The 23,414-nt window shown below is 37.3% G+C and overlaps 1 protein-coding gene across 1 annotated transcript in view; it reads right to left on the bottom strand.

The window, feature by feature from the left end:
* Nucleotides 1-23,414, bottom strand: part of PPA2 (inorganic pyrophosphatase 2) — a gene marked incomplete at its 5' end in the record, with an annotated part of 78,798 nt that overhangs the window by 42,479 nt on the left and 12,905 nt on the right. Inside the window, 5 exons of the mRNA XM_034672119.1 lie at nucleotides 1,681-1,807; nucleotides 6,775-6,861; nucleotides 14,845-14,964; nucleotides 16,570-16,623; nucleotides 21,659-21,703. Coding sequence (XP_034528010.1) covers nucleotides 1,681-1,807; nucleotides 6,775-6,861; nucleotides 14,845-14,964; nucleotides 16,570-16,623; nucleotides 21,659-21,703 — 433 coding nt within the window. The remainder of the gene's footprint in view (nucleotides 1-1,680; nucleotides 1,808-6,774; nucleotides 6,862-14,844; nucleotides 14,965-16,569; nucleotides 16,624-21,658; nucleotides 21,704-23,414) is intronic.

Genomic DNA, 23,414 nt, shown 5'->3' with positions numbered 1-23,414 from the left:
AATTTTTCATTCTAACCCTTAGAAAACTAAGAAGGAGGAAAGGTACTTAGCCTTATGTAATCTGGTTTCAATCCTGCTAGTTACAAAAACCATTATTACTATAATCAGGTATGAATTGCTCAGTACAGTACTCTAGGTGGACGATGGACTTTAAAATCAGACAGAAATGAGTTCAAATCATAGTTCTACTATTTAATGGGCGTGCAAACTTGCACAAGTTATTTAAATCCTTGCAGCACCTTTCCGATCAAGCATAATAATACGCACTAGAACAGGTTCCAATGCTTCGCATACGGTGAGAGTTTAAAATGTTAAATCACACCTCCAACAGGACTGGGCTAAAGAACAGTGTATCCCACCTAAGAAATAGTTTCATTCAGGCTTTCGGCCTTTCCGGTTTAAAGGCGGAATCCCTTAGCAGAGTTTCACGATTTCAGTGTGTCACATCACAAATCGATTAGTCAGCGGATTTGCTTCAGTTGGCTGTTGCACCTTTGTATTATCAGTTCTCATCTGAGGAGCACTTAACACATTAAAAAAATTTTAACTGTGTATCTTACTCTTCTTACATACGTATATATGAGAAATACGGTAATCAAGAAACCCAGGGTAAAATAATAAGACACACAAGAAATATATATGGTTATGGACTCAAGTCTCATATTTTAGTTGTAGTTTTTATGCTTTAGTTTTGCCCCTGAGGTTACTTGGACTTCACCTTATCAGACCCTTTCTATTCTCAATTACACGCAAGAATGGCATAAAATCTCTGGCTGTCCCATGTGCAAGAAGAGGTTTTAAATGCACATAAGTTAAGAGAGGTTAACACATAAGTGTCAGTGAGTCTCAGTCAATTCAGAAATGATATATTTTCCAGATAAGAACTGACGTCTAGAAGGAACCAGGAACCTGAGAAAGAATGAAACTGAAAGAAAAAAGGTTAGATAAATAGGGGGGAAAATAGTCAAAGAATCATCATAGTGGCCATATTTGTAACACTCAGTATGTGACAGATGCTTTAAGTAAATCATCTCTTACTGTCAACAAGCTCACAAGCAGGTGTAACTGTCTCCCTTTACAGGTGACCAAACTGAAACTGAGAAAGGTTAAATGATCTACCCAAAGTCATTCAGTTAGGAAGCAGCACAGAACTCAAACTGAGGCCTGTCCAATTTCAAAGAAAGTCAACCTTTATCATACCAAGCTATTTCTGGGACATCAAAATTTTGCCAAAGAGCAGTTACGTTTCCCCCCATTTTTGCAACACAGAACAAAAACTAGGTATAGAAACAGCTCTGTCCCTGACGAACATTTCTCCCTTAGTTTTCCTCCTGTTACCCAAATGAACAAAAGAGAGATTTAAAGAAAAAAGAAAAAAAAAAAGGAGGGAATAGAGGGAAGGAGAAAGGAAACCCGTAGGATGTACTTTCTTAGTCTGAGGTACCACCTGTCTGCCTGTACCTTTTTCCCTCTTTTGTTCTTCCTAGCAATATGACACAACTCAGACACAATCATAATAGACTGCCCTTTATATTCTGTGGATGGAGAGAGAATAAAAAATAAAACACATAAATTTAACTCCCAAATACACACATTGTATTTTAGATGAGCCCTCTTTAAATTCTAAGAATTCTAACGACACACTGATTTTCTTCTATTTCTGGAAAGTTACAGACTTACCATGAAACTTTGAGGCTTCGGGGTCATTCACATTGATAGCAATTATTTTCCAGTCTGTTTCACCCTGATCAATAAGAGCCAAAATTCCGAGGATCTTCACATGAATAACCTCTCCACAAGAAAGAACCTTTAGAGAAAAGAAATTCAGTATTTGCAAGGCTTTGGAGAAATTTACTCATCCATCATAAAAACCCATGTGAAAGATTAAAAGCACTATAGACTGAAATCTAATAAAGCTTTAATAATTAAAGATGATATAAAAACAGTCATAAAGCCTTTTATGATATCCCTTTTAGAATTAAATTTCTTGATTCCTTTTTGGAAGCTGAAGTTATTTATAGGTCTTGCAATTTAATGTACTAGGCCTAGAAATTCATACTAAACAGAAAATAAACCCATGTATATCATTACACAGTATAAACCTCACTTTTGCTACTTGGGGATAAAAAAGAAACCTGAGAATCCTTCTAAGTTGCTTTTTTGCAAATCACATTTACCAGTTACTAGTGAAAAGTAAATTTTTAACATATTAGAATACAGGCTTAAGAAGATAATGAATGACAGTGAAAGAATTAACATGTTAAAAATAGAGATAACACAGGTTTCACAAAACGCTTTAAAAGATTTTAAAGGAAACCAAGAAATTGCACGACGTGGAGGCAGATGTTCCACGTGCTAAAGAAAGTTATTTCAGTGGTTCCCTCAAGTTGCCAATGACAAGTTTATATGCATGCATTCTTTCTATATCCTTTTATTTTTAAAGGTTTGGTTTGCTCTACAGAATTTCACTGCAAGCTAAAATTTGAACACACGCTTCAGAACAAATTCCTTCATGCCTCAAAATGCAGCTTTACGTTTGGAAAGCAAGGTATGCAAAAGAAAGTCACTTTTGTGTCTTGAAATTTGAGAGGAAAAAAAAACCAGATCTGAAACATTAAAGTCAAATAAATCCTTTCAGAACATTTGCAAAATGAATCTAAAATCTTAATATAAATCTACATGAATTTATAACTAGTTACAACTAATGGCACAAAAGATTAGTGTGACTTTATAAAGTAAACCAAAATCTCACTTTTAGGGAAATATGCACAATTACATTAACCAGACTCACATGTTTAAGCTCTAATAAATACCCATCACTATATTAAACACTATGTGTATAAAAAGAAAGAAACTCTGTTCTCAAAGGTTTCCAGTCTTACTGGGGAAACTTACACACCTCATGCCAGGAGATCTTTTATAAAACAAAAATGCTCAAATCTGAAGTTATCACATAATTACCAGTGTAAGGCTGGCCACACTGGTTAACTCAATGATAAACGAGATTGGTGGTTCTCCACCGGAGGAGGCAATTTTGCCCTCTAGAGACTATTTGGCAATGTCTGGAGACATTTCTGATTGTCAAAAATGGGGAGGTAATACTAGCCTCTAGTGGGAAGAGCCCAGGGATGTTGAACAGGACAGTCCCCTGTAACAGAATTATCCATACAAAATGTCAACAGTTCCAACTGAGGACCCCGCAGAAGACTGGTGGCAGGGGTGTCTTATCAGAATTCCCAGGAACCATGTATAGTTTTAAAAAACACATTGTATTTTGTTTTATTTTTATTCACAAAAATTAATAATTTACTTTGAAATTTCATAAAACGGAATAGCAGATTTGAGATATTTACGGTTACAAGGGCAATGAGGAAGCATGTCTGGGGATTATCAAGTTTCATCAGAATGATACATGCTCTGTGATCTCCTAAGCAACAGAAGCAATAAGACAAACCACTGTCTTGCTATAATACCTTTAAAGACTGGAAAGGAAACTCTCAGGCAAACCAGAAACTCAGAATAAGATACTGAAGAACAAATGGTAAAATTCCTATGAACTTCTACAATTCAATTTATTCTAAATCAGTTCAACAAATGTACGCAGAACACACAGTGTTAGACACCAAGTGAATAAGACCTAATCCCTCAAGGAATTTCAACGACCTTAAAGATTTCTATATATGTGGTTCTAACTCTATTATCCAACTTCCAGGACTCTGCTCCCTCCCCTTCGTTCATTTACAACACAGTGCTCAAAGATGCTTTCTACTGTTATGTTCCTTACAGGTGACATAAGGACTCTTCGCACAGCCAGACACAAAGAGAGGAGCGCTACACCAACAACCACCAACTTGTTCTTCAAGGTGATTAACACTCACTTCCTATTTACTAAGTGTTACCTCAGGTCTCATCAAAGGAATAAACTGCACTGGCTACAAGATGAAACCTATTTTCCCAGTTTCATTATAAAACTATCAATCTACCTTCTAAGGAAATTATATGTCCAGCAGAGTCTGTCACTGAAAAATGAGTTGGGATTCTGAAACAATGTAAGGTGTGCCTCAAAGGTTTTAGGCAGAATCAGACTAGGGTTATTACCAACTCTTCTAGCTGGTATGGAAAGATTTCAAAAGACAGGACTTTTAGTCATAAATATTATAAAGCTGAAATCTTTCTCCACCATTCCTAAAGGTGACATCAGGCAACTTCCTTCACACAGTATTTTAGAACTTGGTTTCTCAACAGTGAAATGGAGATTATATCACTTACTCCTTGAAGTAAAGAGCAAAGGCTATGACACATACATGAACTAGAACATGAGAGGTCTTCCATACATACAATATTTTTTCCTCTCTGGGCTCTACATGTTTATCAGCTCGCACTTGTCACCTGCTAACTCCTCCGGGATCTGGTACAAGCAGACTGTAACAGTGGTCCTACAACAAAAGTTCTACACTGATTCTGAATTTTAATGAGGTAAAACTTCAGCGGGATCCAATCAATACAAGAAAACCATGGAAAGTAAAACTGCTTAAAGCCTGTTATCCCGTGTTTCTACTGTAGTGTAATGAACTATGACAAACCTAAAGGCTTAAAATAGTGTAAATTTATTATCTCACAGTTTCCATGGGTTAGAAGTCCAAGCACAACACGGCTAGATTCTCTGCTTACTACCTGACAAGGCCAAAATCAAGATGTTGCACAGGCTGGGATCTGATCTGAAGGGTCTAAAAATGAATCCACTTAAATTCAGTTCCTTGTAGTTGTAGAACTGAGGTTCCCATTAACTTGCTGGATGTCAACCAGGGACTGCTCTCTGCAACTAGAAGCCAAATGCATTCCTTTTCATATGCCCCCTTTTCCATCTTCAAACCAGCAATGGCATATCAGTACTTCTCACTCTTGGAACCTCTGAGTTCCTCTTCTGCCATAGCAAGAGAAAGCTCCTTACTTTTAAGGGCTCATTTAATTACACCAGATCTGCACAGAAAATCCAGAATAATTCGACTGTAAAGTAAGCTATTATACTAAAAAATAATAACCAAGGGAGTGACATATTACCATATTCACAGATTCCAGGGATTAGGGCAGACACCTTTGAGAGGCCGTTCTAGAAACCCTGCCGCCTCCCATATCCAGTTCTCCCAAAAGAAATTAAAAAAGAAAAGCTATATGCAGGAAAACCTTTAACTATATTAACTGTATAACAGAAAATAAACTGGAAAAAATGTCCAACAAAATAAAAATGTTTATACATTTACCCCAAGAAGAAGGAAACATGGAAAGATAAAAACTATATGATTTATTGGGACAGGACGATTGTGAGGGAAGGTTTATGCTTGATTTTATTTCTATAAGATAATTACGATTTTCTTGAGCAATAAATATTACTGAAAGAAAAAAACAGTCCTAAATGTTGAAGGAATTTGGGTCAAAGACAAAAACAAAACTGGGAAAAAATTTTAAAAACCTGTTCCCAGGGAGAAAAATCAAGGGAGATCCAATTAGAGAAGAGCTGGACAAAGGTACAAGCCTCAAGCCAAACAATACTTAAGACTTAGAGAGAAGGAGCTTGAAAAGAAACCAAGAAAACAGCAGAATTAGAGCACAACCAAGATAGTTATGATACAATCAAAGGCAAGTGAAGAGACTGTTTCAACAGCAGAAAATGCCACGGTGAGTTCAAGTTAGACAAAGCCAGGAAACAAGCATGTGAGATCTGGCTAAAAGAAAGTTAGCAGGGATATCTGTGAGAGCAGTTTCACGGAAACACTGGGGGCATGGAAACAATTTTGAAATAGGCTGAAGATTAAGTGGAAAAGTGGGAGATGCAGATGAGTGTTGAGAACTCTTTTTATGAGTCTTCACGTGAAGGGGAAAAAGGCACAGGGGAGGAGGCCAGTGAAGAAAGAAGCTGTGACTAGAGAAGAGGGAAGGGATGACAAAATACAGTCACTCACGAGGCAGGAAGGGACAGGATCCACAGCATGTGAAAACCCAGGTCTTACACAAGACAGTTCTCACAGTAAGAGAAGAAAGGGAAGAAATAACGTTTGCAAACCCAGGTAGTTTGGTAGTCCAAAAAGAAAAGATGAGGCAACTCTTAACTGCGGGTTCCTAAGGGTTCTACAAAATTTAAAGACAAAATGTTCTGCTGTTAAGTGAGAACAAAGTGTAAAGAGTTGAATGTCTGCAGGGAACAACAAATATTAGCATTAAATGCAACAGAAAATAGAAAAATGGACCAAAAACACAAAGAATTCTGTAAGTAGCAGCACCCTATGAAATCACAGGTTTTGTTCTTCCCCAGTAGGTCTTGGCAACCTGGAAGGAGACACAAAGACAAGAGTACAAGTTGGCTTTACTCAGTATTGAATTTCCTGTCTGGATAATGGGAAAGGAAGCTGAACAGGACTCAGAAAACTTTTTCTGTAAAAAGTCAGACAGTGGTTACTTTAGACTTTGTGGATGGCACGGTCTCTGCTGCCAGTCCCCAACTTCAGCACAAAAGCAGCCACAGACAATACACAAGTGAACGGGCATGACTGTGTTACTGATACAAATGGGTGGTGCACTCTATTTCGCTTGCCATGGGCTGCAGTTTACCAACCCCTAGCATACGAGAAGGAAAGAGAGATACAAAAAGGGACTCGTATCAGAGGGAGCAAGAGGCCAGACTCTGGGGGAACTGAAGAACTGGAGCCTTTTGAAGAGAACTGGAATTTCGTGGCATGAACAGACTTGAACACGTATCAGAATGTCTAGAAAACACACCTTTGAGCCTATTTCACAGACATCGATGGGATCATTATCTCCACAGCAGTCTGTACTCTTATCTTTTCGATGGGGATCTTCCCAAGTCTAAAAAAAAAAAAAAAAAAAAGGGAGGGGGAGGCAGAAATGTAGGTTAATACCCGCTATAATGTATCTTAATCTTTCCACATGATCATGAAGTTTTATAGTCACAATCCAAAAGGAAAATTCTCAAAAATTGTACAGGCTCCACGCCAACATGCCAGTACCTAAACATCATAATAATTAAGACAGATTTATAGTATTTCCTCCCTCTGGTCTCTCATTTTTCTGTAAAATCATATCTGAAAGTGGGCAGTATTTCCAAGCATACTCTTCTTCCGAGTTGAGTCAGGATGTAAATTCATGCTCTCATTTCAAGCTTTCAGTTCAGAGGTTTCCACTGTCTGCACCGCTTCCAGCCGCTGCCTGAACTGTTCCTTCAGTCATTCGTTGCTTCCTTCGACACGGTAACAGCGTCGGGCCTGGCTCTCTGCATTTGAAAATAAACTTCCTATTCTTTAAATGACTTCTACTAGAAGAAACCTAGTCTTCCCTTCATAAACTAAAGAATAAGAATTGACACCAATAAAAGAAAAATCTTTTTTTGTCTCATTTCATTCCATTTAAAAAATCCTCTACTTTGCCATCAAATCTCAAGACCTTGATAAAAGCATGAAAAGATGTCAACTCTTAAGTTTACTGAAAAGATTATATCCTGCTGGTTACAAAATATACACATGAGCATTTCTATAAATGAACAGTGTAACAGAAATTTGTTATCAAATTTAAATATCCCTTAGGCACCATCCTTCCCAAAAAGCCTCATAATTACCTGATTCTAAATGGAACTGTAAAAGTTCCCTAAAATTATTTTCCTCAGATATATACAAGATGCGCAGAGACCGCATCACTTCAAGACGGTTATCTAGAGATAATTTCAGATTATTCAAGCTTGCTTCCTCTAATTTTATACTGACAATTTTAAAACTATACTCTTACTTACAGCTAAACCCTAGATAAACTCCATTATTTTCCTTCTGGTCCAAATTATAATATATTTAGGAACAAACTGAACTTCACCTTGCAAAAAAATCAGCAAATCAACATTTCACTACCTCAGATACTAATATTAATAATAAAATATAAGAAGAATAAACATAATTGTTAACCTTACATACTGGTTATAGGAGAGAGACACTTTCTAAGCGATACACACATACACACACAGACGCACGCATACCCCATGAAGAAGGTACCACTGTTGACCCCATTTTACAGACAAATAAACTGAAGCACACAGAATTTAAATCTGCCCAATGCTCACATTTTCTAAATGGCAGCAATGGAATGAGAACTCAAGGTATCAATCATTATGCTATGATGCCCAGGTTTGGTAATGACAGCAACTGAATGGCAATTACTTCCAGATATAACCTTATTCTACTTCATGGTTCTCTTCTTTTAAATACCTTCTCTTACAGAATCTCCTAAGTAGGCATCCATTCACACAGCAAATATTTATTGAGTACCTAACTCTGGGCCGGAAGTTAGGAACAGAGATGAACAGAACACAGTCAATACCCTGAAGAATGTCAAGTTAATAAATGGTGCAGCATTTGTCACAAATGCTACAAAATTAATCTTGATGTGCTGAAGAAACCAAGATGGGATTGAGAAAGACTGAAATCAGAAAACCTAGGAGCAAAAGCAGAAAACATCTGAGAGGTTCTTCCTTCCTGATATAAGAACCCTCTCTTGAACTTCCCGTGACTTTACTCCCACCCTCAGAAGGGGACAAATGTGACAAGTCATTCTGACCTAAAGGAAGACGCCTAGACTCCAGTTCCACTACTGTCACAAACTACCTTGGCCAAAACATCCAGATCTCAGTTTCTTCAGCTATTAAAAAAAAACGGCCTACATAAGACAATTGCTAGATATGTCTCAGCCCTGAGTTTTAGGACTGCTGGTCATTCATTATCCACATGAATAGGAAGCTTACAAATTCATGAGATAACTTAGTCCATTTTGATCAGCATTAATTTTAAGAAATTCCTTCCTTGAACTGAGACAAAAACAGTCTTCATATAAGCTATACTTCATTTGGTTTTGGTGGGTGTTTCCCATTTATTAATTGGTTGGTCTGTATTCCTCTCAGAACTCCACTTTCAATATTATCTATCCGTTTATTCCTCCTGTCAGGGAAGTAAGTACGTAAGTGCAAAATTCTTAAGCTATACAATCTTGATACTTTTAAGGCAAGTTCTTCATAATTTCCCTTATAGCAAAAACACCAGACTGGTTCTAGTTCCAGTCCTGCCTCTAATACTTTACGCACAGGCCTCCACTGTGATTACAAAAGAGATTCACACTAAATGACTTCTAACTTAACTTGAAAATATAGTATAATTTTAAGCAAGCACCAGGAGAGGAAATCCTGACAAATTTAAAACTTAGATTACGCCCCCTTGTGGAGTTTTAGCTGTATAGCTAGGCAAAGAAACAACTAAAAAAGCTCAATATCCACAAAAGGAAATTCCAAATCCTAATATTTGCTTCACAAAGGTAAGAAAAAGATTACCATCCAAAATTTAGGAATAACTTCTACAACTAAATAAGAAAAAGGGCAACCCAATACAAAATGGGCCAAAGACAGGAACAGGTAATTCAAAGAGGAAACATGAATAATTTACATGGAAAGATACCTAGTGTGATCAGAAAAATAAAAATTAAAACTATAATGAGACCCTATGTCAAAAACCTAAAAATCTCATAATGTCAAATACAGCTGACCCTTGAACAACTCAGGGGTAAGGGATGCTGAACCCCCCTGTACAGCTGAAAATCTAAGTATAACTTTTGACTCCCCCAAAAACTTAAGTACTAACAGCCTGCTGTTGACAGGAAGCCTTAGCAATTACATAAACAGCACATATTTTGTACGTTACATGAATTATATACTGTATTCTTAAAGCCACAGAAAAGAAAATGCTATCAAGAAAATCATAAGGAAGAGAAAATACATTTACAGTACCGTATCATAAAAATTTGTATAGAAGAAGATTCAAACCCATGCAGTTCAAACTCATGTTCAAGGGTCAACTGTACTGGTAAGGATGTAAGGCACCTGGAACACTATATACTGCTGGTAGGAGTGTATACTGTTACAATTTCTTTTGTAAGCAATTTGGAAATACCTAGCAGAGTAAAAAAAGCGTGTAGCTCACAATTAAGCAATCTGACTCATAGGTATATGCCTACCAGTACATACCTATACATGCTACGTGTATAGAAAAATTTTAGCATGGACCCAGGAAAAGCATTAAAAAAAAAGGGAAATTATCAACAGAAATATAAATAATGTTAATCTCAAAGAATGGATAAAGCTATGAAAATAAATAAATCAAAATACACAGATCACTGATCTAGCCTGTAACAAATCTTTCTCATCCTTGGGCAGGTGTTTGAGATCATTACCTTATAATCTACAAATATTAATCAATATATTTGTAGTCACCATGCTCTGGCCCTTAGGTCAAAAAATCATTGAACTGTACAGAGCTGTACATACAGGTGCTCCTCGAGAACTACTTCCTGATTAATCAGGATTCATATAACCCAGTCAAAGGAAGTAGGATCCACCTAGCCACTACCTGTACTTTAACAGATTCAATGTGGAGCAAAAGCCACTGCCAGTTGTCTCACTATTAACAGCTAGTATCAGTGGCAACAGTGTCTTCATTGAGAAAATGTTACTGAGAATTCACTTCGGGGCTAAACACTTTGCTTTGATTATCTCATTCAATACTGACAATAACCTTGTGGGTAAGTGGTATGATAGTATAGATGTACAAACAGGCCTAGAGAAATTTAGTCACTGGTCCCAGGTTATAAAGCTAATAAGTGGTACTAAATGCTACTTGGGGTCAATGAACCAAATTTATAATGAAGTTCAAAATAAAAATACATCAGTATTACATTAAGACTGAAGAAATCTTGGGGGGGGCAGAGGGTTGGCAAAATGGGTGAAGGGGAGTGGGAAGGATAGGCTTCCAGTTATGCAATGAGTAAGCCACAGGAATGAAAGTACAGCACAGGAAGTACAGTCAATGGTACTGTAACAGTGCCGTATGGTGAGAGACGGTAGCTACACTGGGGTGAGTGTAGCATGAACTACAGAGTTGTCCAATCACTGTGTCATACAGCGTCAAGTAATGTAACATTGTGTGTCAACTACACTTCAATAAAAAAAAATTGCACTACTAAAAAAATTGAAGATTACAGAAATCTTAAATTTCGTGATCCTAGTCCTTTAACATTATCCAGTCCATTAACATTAATGGGTCTTCTAAATATTCACTCAGAAGATGTAACACTGAGTAATCCGTTATACATGGAAATACAACTGCAGGAAAGCAAACAAAGAAAATTTTTGCTCAGGCCAAACCCAAATTTTGGGGAAGGTATTACTGCTAGTGAGGGAGAAGTTATTAAGGTTCAACGGTCTAGACAGCTAAAGATCTGAAATAATGACAGCACACTGACGAATCACGAGCCGAGGAAGAGAGACTGCTACTGAAGCAATTCTCTGCTGCTTAATTTTCTTCCAAACACGGTTGACTTGGTAACTGCTCTGAACAAATTTCCTTCTGTTACAGGAAAAATCATAAGAAAACAGCAAAATCTAATACCCACACACACATATGAAACAAATGTAATACACACAATGCATTCATTATTCATTCCCCAGGTATTTATTAATCACCTATGCCATGCCAGGTACTAAGCTAGGCAGTTAGCTGGAAGATGTCAATGAACAATAAAGACAGAATCCCTGTCCTCCTGAAGTCTGCATTCTACCTGGAAGAAATTAACAATAAACATAATAAATAACTAAATTATAGAACATGCTAGAAGTTGGTAGGTTCTATAGAAAAGGGAAAAAAGTAAAGTAGGGAAGCAGGAGGCAAGGTTAAAATTCTAAAGGATTTTCAGTCAGACATCATGAAGGTGATTTATGACCAAACATTTAAAGAGGTAAGCCATGTGCATTCCTTGCAAAAACTGTCCCAAGCTGGAGGGCACGATAAAGAAGACCAGTGGCATGAGTGTGCCTGGAGAACAAGAGGAATCATGAGAAGGCCAGTGCGGGAGTGAGGGAGCAAAACAAGGATGAGAAGCTGAAGATGAAAAAAAATATATAAATGGGACCAGGAGCTGGCTATCATCCTAACAGATTCATTCTGTCTTGATACTGACAATGAAGTGAAAAGATATTAGGTACAATTATCCTTTCCCTTAAACAACTGGCCTAACTTCAATTTTTCTTAAACAGTAATCAGTTCACTTATTGTTTGGTAAATAACTTCTATGCAATCTAGTGTATTCTTTTGCTAAAGACTAACACACACACACTCACACACACACTTCTGGATACAGGCTTAAAAAGATGGTAAAGATCTCTGGTTAAAAATGGCAGAGAGACTACGGTCGGTCCATTTCCTCCTCCTCCTGTCCATTCTAGCCACACTAGCCTTCTTTCTGTTATTCAAACACATTAGGCCTACTTCCACCTTGGGACCTTTACACTTCCCATTTCTTGCTGGACTCCCCGAGACATGCATGCTACTTGTCCCCTCACTTTCTGGAGGTCTTCACTCAAATAACCCCTTCTCACGGAGGCCTTCTCCTTATCAAAACTGCAACATTCCCAATATATCCTAGTCCCATTCCCTGCTTTATTGTTCTCCAACACACCACCATTTGACACACTATACGTTTTATTACTCTTTTTTTTGTTGGTCACTCTGTCCAGAATAAAAGACCTGGAAGGATTTTTGTCATTCTTATCACGACTTTACCTCCAGTACTTACAACATGGCCTGGCAAACATCAGACACTGATATAGTATGTACCAGAAGAACAGCTCTGTGAAGCCTTGGTATAGAAACAAGGGAAATGAGAAACACTAAAGAAGTCACTGTGGTGGAATGGAAGCAAGAAAGACAAATGCTGTAAAAGGAGGCTGGAGCAGGAACCAGAGGCCAGATTAGGCAGGGTTGAGGAGCCATGCTAAGAGTATTATATTTTGGGGCGCCTGGGTGGCTCAGTCGGTTAAGCGGCTGCCTTCAGCTCAGGTCATGATCCCGGGGTCCTGGGTTCTAGCTGCACATTAGGCTCCCTGCTCAGCGGGGAGGCTGTTTCTCCCTCTCCCCCCCACCCCGCTTGTATTCTCTCTCTCTCAAATAAATAAATAAAAATCTTAAAAAAAAAAAAATATTGTATTTTATCCTTTTGGCAGTAGGAAACCACTAAAAAGGTTCTCATATGAGCAAAACACTAGTAGATTTAAGTTTTTAAAATGCTATTTGGATGCTAGACGGAGTATTAAATTTTGGTAGGCAATAGTTCAGGACGCATTAAGAGACTGCTAGAGTAAAGCTACTGTACCTAACAGACTACATAAAAGTAGGTCGGGGCATCCTGAAAATTCAAACACATTCAGAGGAGTACAAAAATTTGTCAGGACTTTAGACAGAAAAACTACAAAAGCTCAGAATTAGTAGATGAGTTAGTAGCACTTATTATGTTGCATGGTAACCAGTGGTTTAGTTGTTGATCACTCCCCGTAAATTCCTTTAGAGGGAAGACCATATAATAGAAGCACCAGTAGCTATAATAATGTGATCACTATCCTCTTGGCACTCTTCTAAGGTCACTGTGCAGCAATTCATTTAACTTCAACATGACCATACGCACTAGGGACTTTATCACCTCTATTTAAAAGATGAAGAAAGTGAGGCACAGAAGGACAAAGTAACTTACCCAAGGTCACATTACTAGTAATTGCAATCCGCTCCAAAACCCACGTTCTCAGTCACTTACTATGCCGCCTTGATCTTACGTTGTATATCATTTTTCTTTGTGTACCCAATACCTGTACGCTGCCTGGCACAAAAACCTTTAATGAACGTTTCATGAAATAAACAGATATATGAACTTTAGTTTATCCCCTGCCTACTCTACTTTATACGTCTCTATTTTTGTCTTTCTCCAATCCAACTGCTTCTTTGGCCTCCCCCTCATCCATACATCCTCTCCAACAAACAGTATCCCCCAAGCTTAAAAAAATTTTTGTTTACCCTTTTACTGCGAGGTCAAACAGAATGTCTACTTAGGCACCTGGGGAGTCAGAACACCCACCTTCATTATTTCAACAGACATTCTCATTCTTAGTACATCATTTTGGAAGTGCTTGTTTTAACCACGAATGTATCCATGTGGGTGGTCTAAATGCATCAAAGGCAGGCTGACCCCTTAGAAAACAGTTTTCTTTCTTCTTTTCCTGTAAATATTTATTCTACATGGGCAGCTGTTTTTTTGAGTGGGATAAAGCCAGACTCCTTTTTCTCAGTTATTTCCCCAAAAGCATTTTGAAATCTCATGCAAAATATTAAAATTAATAAATAAAATAAAATACAGAACTTAAATATCCAGATAGATGATCTAATATAGATGGCTTTTATAATCATAAAGACAGATGCTTCTCTATGTCTCTTAAACCTAGACTTTTGATTCTGCATACTCTGAGTTTTACTCACTAAATAATCTGGAAGGAGATACCATTTCCCAGATACCATGAGGAAATGTCTCATGTGAGAAGAAAACAAAAAGGGATAATATAGGATGCTATCATATATGAATGTATATAAAAGCATAACTTGTCACATTCAAAGAAATGACTGAAGACAAAGCAGGTAAAACATTTTTCACTGACTCTTAACAGCCAAGCCCAGAAAAAGAAATGTGTTCAAATGCCAAATGTAAGTGCTCTATATGCCTAAGTCCAAGAACCTGAGTACAGACATACATATAGTCGGAAAAAAAATTTACTGATACAATAAAACTCCACATTAAAAAATTTTAAATTTACAAATCTCTCAAACTGACATGCCCTCAGAACCAATTTAAATTCAAGTAGTTCACAGGATTTACAAGGCAATTTTTTCAGAAGACAGAGAAGTTTTACCATTATAACAAAAATGTTACCTGTGGGAGGGCACCATAATTCCAGATATAACCCTTGTGAGGAAAGATATTCGCCACATAGCGTAGCTTGCCATCCTTTATGTCTTGTTTAATGGGATTCAATGGCTCCTCTGTGGCAATCTAAGTAGATCATGGAAAAAGGGGAGAGGAGGATGAGAAACGATTAATTCTATATTCAAATTGTATATTTTAAATCTGTCTATTATCAGGCTAAATATTTATATTTCAACTTACTGATCAAAGATACTTTAAAATAAATTAAGCTAACTCTTATTTCTACTTTACAGTTTTGTGTAAGAAAAATGTCTGAAAAGGAAACATCGGATTATATATTTAGGCACTCTATTATATATGCACTTGTTTCTAACACAAATAACAGAATGGCTGAAATGGCAAAATGATAAAGATTAACCTACTTGTTTTTTGATACTCATTTTGGATGTCTTACCATCAGTCTTATGATAATAAGGTTAACTTCAATATTTTCACCAACTAATTTCATTTCTGTTACCTTTCTATCAAATATACTCAAACTGCCTTGCAAAAAAAAAAAAAATCTATCCTATAAAGAATAACTGAAGCCATTTTTGAATGAATAAACACTGCTTAAATTAGGTAGAATCTCACAGATTCTTGATTTTATACCTACCTGAGATAGAAAGTAGCCAGAATGCTGAAATATTCTGAAGGAAGACCTAAAAAAGATCTATTTTTTAACTCTTCCCTATTAAAATATTAACCAAAACAATGCTACTAGGACCTGGTGAAATTACTGGCAATTCTCTAAATATAAATTCTGGAAAACACACATCTACATAACAATCCTTAATTAAAATACTTGAGGGGTGTCTGGGTGGCTCAGTCAGTTAAGTGCCCCACTCTTGATTTCGACTCAGTATCCTGAGACTGAGCCCCGCACGGAGTCTGCTGGAGATTCTCTCCTCTCTCTCTCTGCCCCTCATTCCGCTTGCGTGTGCTCTCTTGTGCCCATGTACATGTGTGTGCCCACATTCTCTCTCAAATAAATACATAACTGAGATCTTTTGAATAAAATAAAATATTTGAAATAATACTGGCCACCACATCCAAAGCTATAGGACAAGACTTAAATAACTAAGGAAATAAGTGCCATAAATTAAATCTTACCTAACTGAAGATGGAACAATAAAATTCTGAAGGGCAAAAGGGAAGTTCTTTTGTCTCAAGGAAAAGATAAAAAAAAAGGGAAAGAAAAGGTAACCAGGCAAACAAGAAATGCCCTTAAGATAGCACTTATAAATCAAGAGTTGGCCAGGAAAATGCTTTCATTTCTGGTCGAGTAAAATCAAAAGGACAGTTTAGTCCTTAGAAACTAAACTTGCCATCAGTCCCAAATAAATATGTTTCAATTGTATCTGTGAACACAATACATCTCAGAATCTGTTTAGATAAACCTTGAAAACGTTTGTTATTTCAAAGACAGAAAAGTCAAAGAAAATTAAATATGTGTATAAAAAACCAGAGAGACAAAAATGGAAAACACACTTTAAAGTGTAAATTCAGCTTTGAATAATATTTTGCTATTTGAAAATTAGATTCAAAGTTCACAAAAATGTTTTCAATTGTTTTTATCATAAAGAAGTTTGTCAACCATCCCAAATTCAAAATATTATCAAACAACTTGAAACAAAGTTTTTATATCATTAATTATAATTTCCATTTGATACTAAAAGAATATATCCATACCTCCATCTTAGCATTTGTCCACCGAGGTACTTCGACAACCATATTAAACAAATTCTGCAGTTTAAAAAAAAAAAAAAGATAATTTTTAAAATTTTACCTATCTTTTATCACTTATCTCTTGTGCAAGAATGCTATAGTTTCTTTCCCTATAAAAATGTGTGGAGACTACATCATACGTCTGCATATGCCTTAAGTTTCTTCTGAAAAATTAGAGACGTTGTCTAAAACACAGCAGGACAAGCCATCATGTCACATGAACACTACTGCAGTGTTAGAAGTTACTGTATTTCTGGTTGCTGTATTTCACCTTCGCAGCGCAGGACACAGAACTAGAATGGAGTCAGGAAACTTGTTTCAATTTTTTATTTTCCAACTAAAACAGAAGTGAGACACAGGGTCCATCATGTAAGCTAAAGTCTCACTTTTCCAATCTATAAAGTGTAATAACCTCTGTCCTAATCACCACACAAGGTTGTGATAAAGATCAATTATATAATTTAAATGAAAATACACAAAAAATTATGAAGTAAAATATTTTGAAAATCAGAAACATTATTTAAAGACAAGTTATTATGATCATAATGTAAAATTAAGGTTACTAGCATAGATAAGTATCAAGTTTAAAAACAGACTGATGCCTTTCTACACTTAGCTTGCTTATCTAAAATTTCTGATTCCCCCCTAAAGTTACAAAGGACCACTGCTTCTTTTTATCATTTTTGAACTTTGCAGAGTGTTTAAAGCAAAAGAGACTCTAAGTCAATGGTGAGTAAAAATGAGTGCCTACAGAACTTAGGAACATAAGTCTGTAATTTCCTACAGTTTGGGACTTACAAAGAGAAAGTCTCGAGGTTAAAGTTGACTAGCATGCCATTTTGGTATGAGTGACTAACAACCTACCATAGGAAAGCAACAGTGCTACACCCAGTGTGGCCAAGAACCAGAGCTAATCTGCAAGCTGATTGTTACTGGTTCATTTAGAAACATTTATAGCAATTTGATGGAGTCATTTTTAGGTCTGTTGAACTTTAAATTACACTTTCCTAATAATTCATTTTTACTGTATTTTTTAAAAATATCAATTCACAACAGAGCAGAAATAAACTAAAAAACTAATCCTTTAGCACAGATCATTTGAGAAAGCAGTGATTAAAAATACTTCTCAATTGTGACACGCGTCAAAATCACCAGGAAAGCTTTGATCAATTAAGAAAAAAAAAAAGATTTCCTAGAACCCACCTCCCACATATTTGAATTCAATAGTTTCGGGATGTAGCCAGGGCACTGCTTATTTTTAAAAGCTCTGCAAGCAATTTTAATATGCAGCCAGAGTTGCAAACCTCTGGCTTACAGCACTGCTAAACAGTATCTGGGGGCTTAGTGATACATGTATGCTATTAATTCAAAGAATGCCATTTACACAATTAAATACAAATATAAAGTGAGCCACAAAAGTAATGATGGTTAAGTTTTTCTAGTTAAGACTAAAGTTTACCAAAGACAGAAATGCACATCCATGATGAGATAAAGAACAAAGCCAAGCATGAATTCCCAACAACTGCTCCATAGAAGTATGTCTCATACCTATCTTAGCAACCTTATACACAGTCTTGCTGTTATGTTTCATTTTCTATGCTCTTTTATGAGGTACCCCAGCACCTGTTTAAATATGTCTCAAATAGCTGTTAAAAAGAAAAACCTAAGTAAATGGCAGACGTTCACATAATTTATTCATCCCTGAAAGCCTGGCTGTAAGAGAACAAATGCATACAGATGAATCCTCAAAGGTGACGGAGAAGACCAGGATAGTCACAACTGTTTTACACAATGGCACCTACCAAAACCACTCACACAGACTTGAAATAGGCCAAAAGAACAAAAGATAAGGTTTGAATTTTAAGCCTGCAAACCATCTCTCCTTCATCACTTGTTCCTGATCTCTGCAAATCTCCAGCCTGCTTTTTTGCTCTCCAGCTAAAACGCATATTACCTGTAATTTTTTTAAGCCAATGTCAGTCTGGTTATCCTAAGACTACTGTTAATTATAAACCAGTAATGGTCTGTTGAAATTTACTGGAAAATCAGAAAGATGTGAGGGGACACATTTCAAGTGAGAAAGCCGGATACGAGCAAGAACCATTTACCTCCTCCTTCAGGTGTTCTCTCTCCCTCCATTTTTCCCTTCTATTTTTATTGCAAAAGCCAAAAAGAAAAACTCTTAAGATATGAAAAAAGTCAGTAAATTTGATATACTTTGGGGAAAAATGGGAGGAAATCACCCTTCTTTCCTCTAACTCTTAAAAGATCAAATAAACTTTGGATTTGATACTATTAGCAAAGGCAACAAAAGCAAAAATAAAATCCTTCTGCACAGCAAAGGAAATAATTAACAACATAAAAAGGTAACCTATAAATGGGAAAAAATACTTGTAAGTCATATATCTGATAAGGATTAATATCCAAAACACAAAGAACTCATGCAACTCAATAGAAAAAAAAATCCGATTAAGAAATAGGCAGAGGTGGCCCCTGGGTGGCTCAGTCAGTTAAGGGACTGACTTGGTTTCTGCTGAGGTCATGATCTCAGGGTCCTGAGACAGCCCAGGGAGCAGGCTCCACGCTCAGCAGGGAGTCTGCTTGCAACTCTCCCTCTGCCCCTCCCACCATGTGAGCTCACGCATACATGCTCTCTCTCTCAAATAAATTATCTTTAAAATAATGGGTAGAAGAATTGGACAGACAGTTTTCCAAGAGACACAGAGTCAAAAGATACATGAAAAGGTGCTCAACACCACAAACCAGAGAAATGCAAATCAAAACCACAATGAGATATCACCTCACATCTGCTGGAATAGCTGTCATCATCAAAAGACATGAAATACAAGTGTTGGTGAGAATGTGAAAAAAAGGGAATGCTTGTGCATAGTTGGTGGGAATGTAAACTGCTACAGTCACTACAGAAAACAGTATGACAGTTTTTCAAAAAAATAAAAACAAAGCTATCATATGATCCAGCAATCCCACTTCTGGATATTTATCCAAAGTAAATGAGGGGCGCCTGGGTGGCTCAGTAGGTTAAGCATCTGCCGTCAGCTCAGGTCATGATCCCAGGGTCCTGGGATTGAGCTCAACATCGGGTTCCCTGCTCAGCGGGGAGTCTGCTTCTCCCTCTCCCTCTGCCTGCTACTCCCCCTGCTTTTGCTCTCTCTCTCTACTCTGACAAATAAATAAAATAAAAAAGACAATGAAAACAGAATATTGAAGAGATATCTGCACTCTCATGCTCATCGCAACATTATTCACAATTGCCAAGATACAGAAACAATCTAAACGTCCATCAACGGATGAAAAGATAAAGATACAATGGAATATTATTCAGCCATGAGAAAGGAGGAAACCTGCCATTTGTGACAACATGGGTGGACTATTAGGGCATTATTCTCACTGAAATAAGCCAAAAAGAGAAAGACAAATACTGCACTGTACCACTTATATCTGGAATTAAAGAAAGAAAGAAAGAAAGAAAGAAAGAAAGAAAGAAAGAAAGAAAGAAAGAAAGAGGAAGGAAGGAAGGAAGGAAAGAAGGAAGGAAGGAAGGAAGGAAAGAAGAGGGAGGGAGGGGCCAAACTCATAGAAACAGAGAGTAGAAAAGTTGTTGCCAAGGGCTTGGGGTTAGAAAAAAATGGGAGAGAATTATATATAAATAAACACACAAACTACAGACTCAAATCAGGCAGTCTCTGACATATGAACCATGTTCTAAGAATTAAAATTTTAAGTTGGCTGTATGGACTCAATACATTTTTCCCGCTGGGAAAAAAAAAAAAACAAAACTATTTCCAGGTTAATACACAAAGTCTCCAGGAACCTATAAAGCCTCGAAGCCCTCAGTATCTATTCACCCCCATCTAGGGCAGCGGTTCTCAAACTTCAATGTGTATAGAATGCCCTGAAACACTTGTTAAATATGAGGACTAACCAGTCCCCATCAAGCAGATTCTGATTTAGTAGATACAGAATAAGCCCTGGCATCTGAAATTTTAACAAGTGTTCTACGTTATTCCAACATAGACGGTTTAAAGACCATTTTAACAGACACCAATTTAAGAAAATACAATATGGATGGCAGGCAAAGGTGGCAGGGATTAAACGGCGCTCACAGCTATTTCTGGAGGTAGATTCAAAGGCTGGGGTCATAAGCTTCAGTTGGAGTAGAGAAAAAACGGAAATAAGGTTGAAGGGAAAAGAAGGCTGAGGAAGGTGGCAGGAAAAAGTGTCTGGCATCAGCAAGATAAAAAGGCATCAACAGCATGAGATGGGATGACAGGCATCAATCAAATGTTCTGGTCCTAAGTCAAGGACTATTAAAGGTCTGACAGTCACAAATTTAAAAGGTATATTTAGAACACATTTATTTTAGCGTATAGTTGGTTTAACTTTTTTTTCTCCTCTATCCCCAAAAGACTTGTTCCTGAATTCTAAAACAGCCTCTCAAACCACCTTTTCCCTTAGAATAAAAAAATGATAAACTGACCAATTTTCATAAAGTACCTTTACTTTAGACTATCTACCATGATAAATAACTCACTACTAAAATCTGGGTTCATTTCCTGATTCTCTCTGGTTCTTCACGTATAAAATGAAATGGTAAGGAGGTTCCTAGAATAGTCAGACTCATAAACAGAAAGCAGAATAGTAGTTACCAGAGGCTGGGCGGAGCAGGGCGTGGAGAGTTAGTGTTTACTGGGTGGAGTTTCAGTTTGGGAAGATGAAGTTCTGGCGAAGAATGGTGGTGGTGACGGCTGCATATGTGAACGTACTTAATTACACTGAATTGTACACTTTAAAAATCGCGCAATAAATGGTAAATTTTATTTTATGTATACTTTACTACAAGAAAAAAAAGTGAAACAGTAAGATCATCCCTAGCTGCCTTAAACAGATACTAGAAGAAAAAAACCATCAGAACGCACACAAAAATCTTGGGGGGGGGAAAGCTTTAGAAGCACTTTACAAACACAAACTATCATCAAGGTCTTTAATGGACAACAGAAGTGATTCACAAAAATAAAAACCTTTAGAGATATACCTCATATTCATCATTTCGTGCTCTCTTTGTAGGAATGCCATTTTCCTATAAAAGAAAAGATGGTATTTATAATTGTAATATTTCAGCAAAGAACACAGCTGCATTGCAAAGCAATGAAAGTAAGCCTACTACGGAAACACCCCACTGCGGAGGCTGTCCAGAAGCCTGATGCGACAGAGAACCTACCAAACGCCCAGTGCCTTTGCTCTCAGCATTTGCACCCCCAGTGCATGAGCATCAAACTGTTTCATAAAATAAATTATCAGAAAAGCTAAATCTCTTTCAAGTATATTTTCCTAGTTTTTATAAAATGAACAAAGGCTCTGTTCGGTCTTTAAGGAAAGACTGTCAGTTTCCAGTGATTACACTTAAAACAGTCATTTCATTATTGAAATGAAACTCTCCGAGCGTGACTAACAAGCCATGAAAGCACTCACTGCACCTCCTGCCTGTACATTCCACCAAGGTGTGATTACTCTGCCTCCATCAAGCACTTTCAAATTCAAACAGAGTGTGTGATCGGTCGGGAAGAAAAATTACACCATTCACAAATGCTCACACTTATATGTAACTTTTACACACCAAAAAAACCACTAATGAAGGATACAAAACAGAAAAACGATTATTCCAAGTAGGCCTTGAAACATTTTTCTGTTCCTAAAATACCACATCCCAAAGTATAAGGTGCAACCGTTATGGCTGAGGATGGGGGAAACCTATCCACACAACCACTGTGGGTGCCAATCTCCACATGCCCAGAATTCACTGGCTTATCCTGTTATATTTTGCCTTGCCCCAGTCTCAACTTTGCCTAACCCCAATCTCATATTCCCCAAACCACATTCTCCTTAGGCAGAATATCATACCCACTGGGATGTTTCTAGTCCACTTTGTTCCAGCTCCACCCCTACTTAGTCCATGATTCCCCAGAATATTAATATTATTATTTTGCTAAGTAAACAGTTTTGTCATGGTATACTCCCACTTGAAGAAGCACCGACCAACCCCTCCTTTCATTACCCTATTTTAAGGTTTATAGCACTTAACCTTATTGATTGACTTGTTTTCTGTCTGTCTGTCTCCTCCAGTCGAGTGCAAACTAGATCTAGTATCTATCCTACTCACCACTGCAACCCTAGTGCCTGGAATGCTGTCTAGCTCATAATGCTGCAATGATTGTTTACCGAAAGAAAACATTAATAAATGAATAAATGAATGCATGCACTTTTGGCCAAAAGCAAGGAGAGGTGTTGGGAGACATGAGATATTTGGGTTGGACTGTTCTTTGGCAAAAACAAAACAAAACACATGAGCGCGCGCACACACACACACACACACACACACACACACACACACACACACACACAGTAAAAAGGTAGGTCTTTCTGCCCTATCTTTGGCTTTCTTCTGTCTCCAGGTTATCTGACCTCCTGTCCTGTAGCTGAACACTACTTAGAAGTAATGAGCTGGAAGGATTACACAACAGCAATTAAGAATGCAACCTCTGGAGTTAGAGCACCTAAATTCATATCCCACCTCCTACAACAGACAGATCTGTGATCATGGGCGAAGCACTGAACCTCATTAACAAAATAAGGGTAATAACAGTAGCTCTAGCCGTACCCAGATAATGCAAGTCAAGCTCTGAGGACAGTGTCTGGATAAGCACTATGGGCATTCAATAAACCTTCACTATTATTCTCCCTGGTGCCATCATATTGACAGTCCAGTCCTCTGAAGGACTGGGAGGCAGCAC

This window comes from Ailuropoda melanoleuca, chromosome 11, assembly GCF_002007445.2.
Source record: "Ailuropoda melanoleuca isolate Jingjing chromosome 11, ASM200744v2, whole genome shotgun sequence".
In the NCBI taxonomy this organism is placed as follows: domain Eukaryota; kingdom Metazoa; phylum Chordata; class Mammalia; order Carnivora; family Ursidae; genus Ailuropoda; species Ailuropoda melanoleuca.
This window is presented reverse-complemented; position numbering and strand designations above follow the sequence as displayed.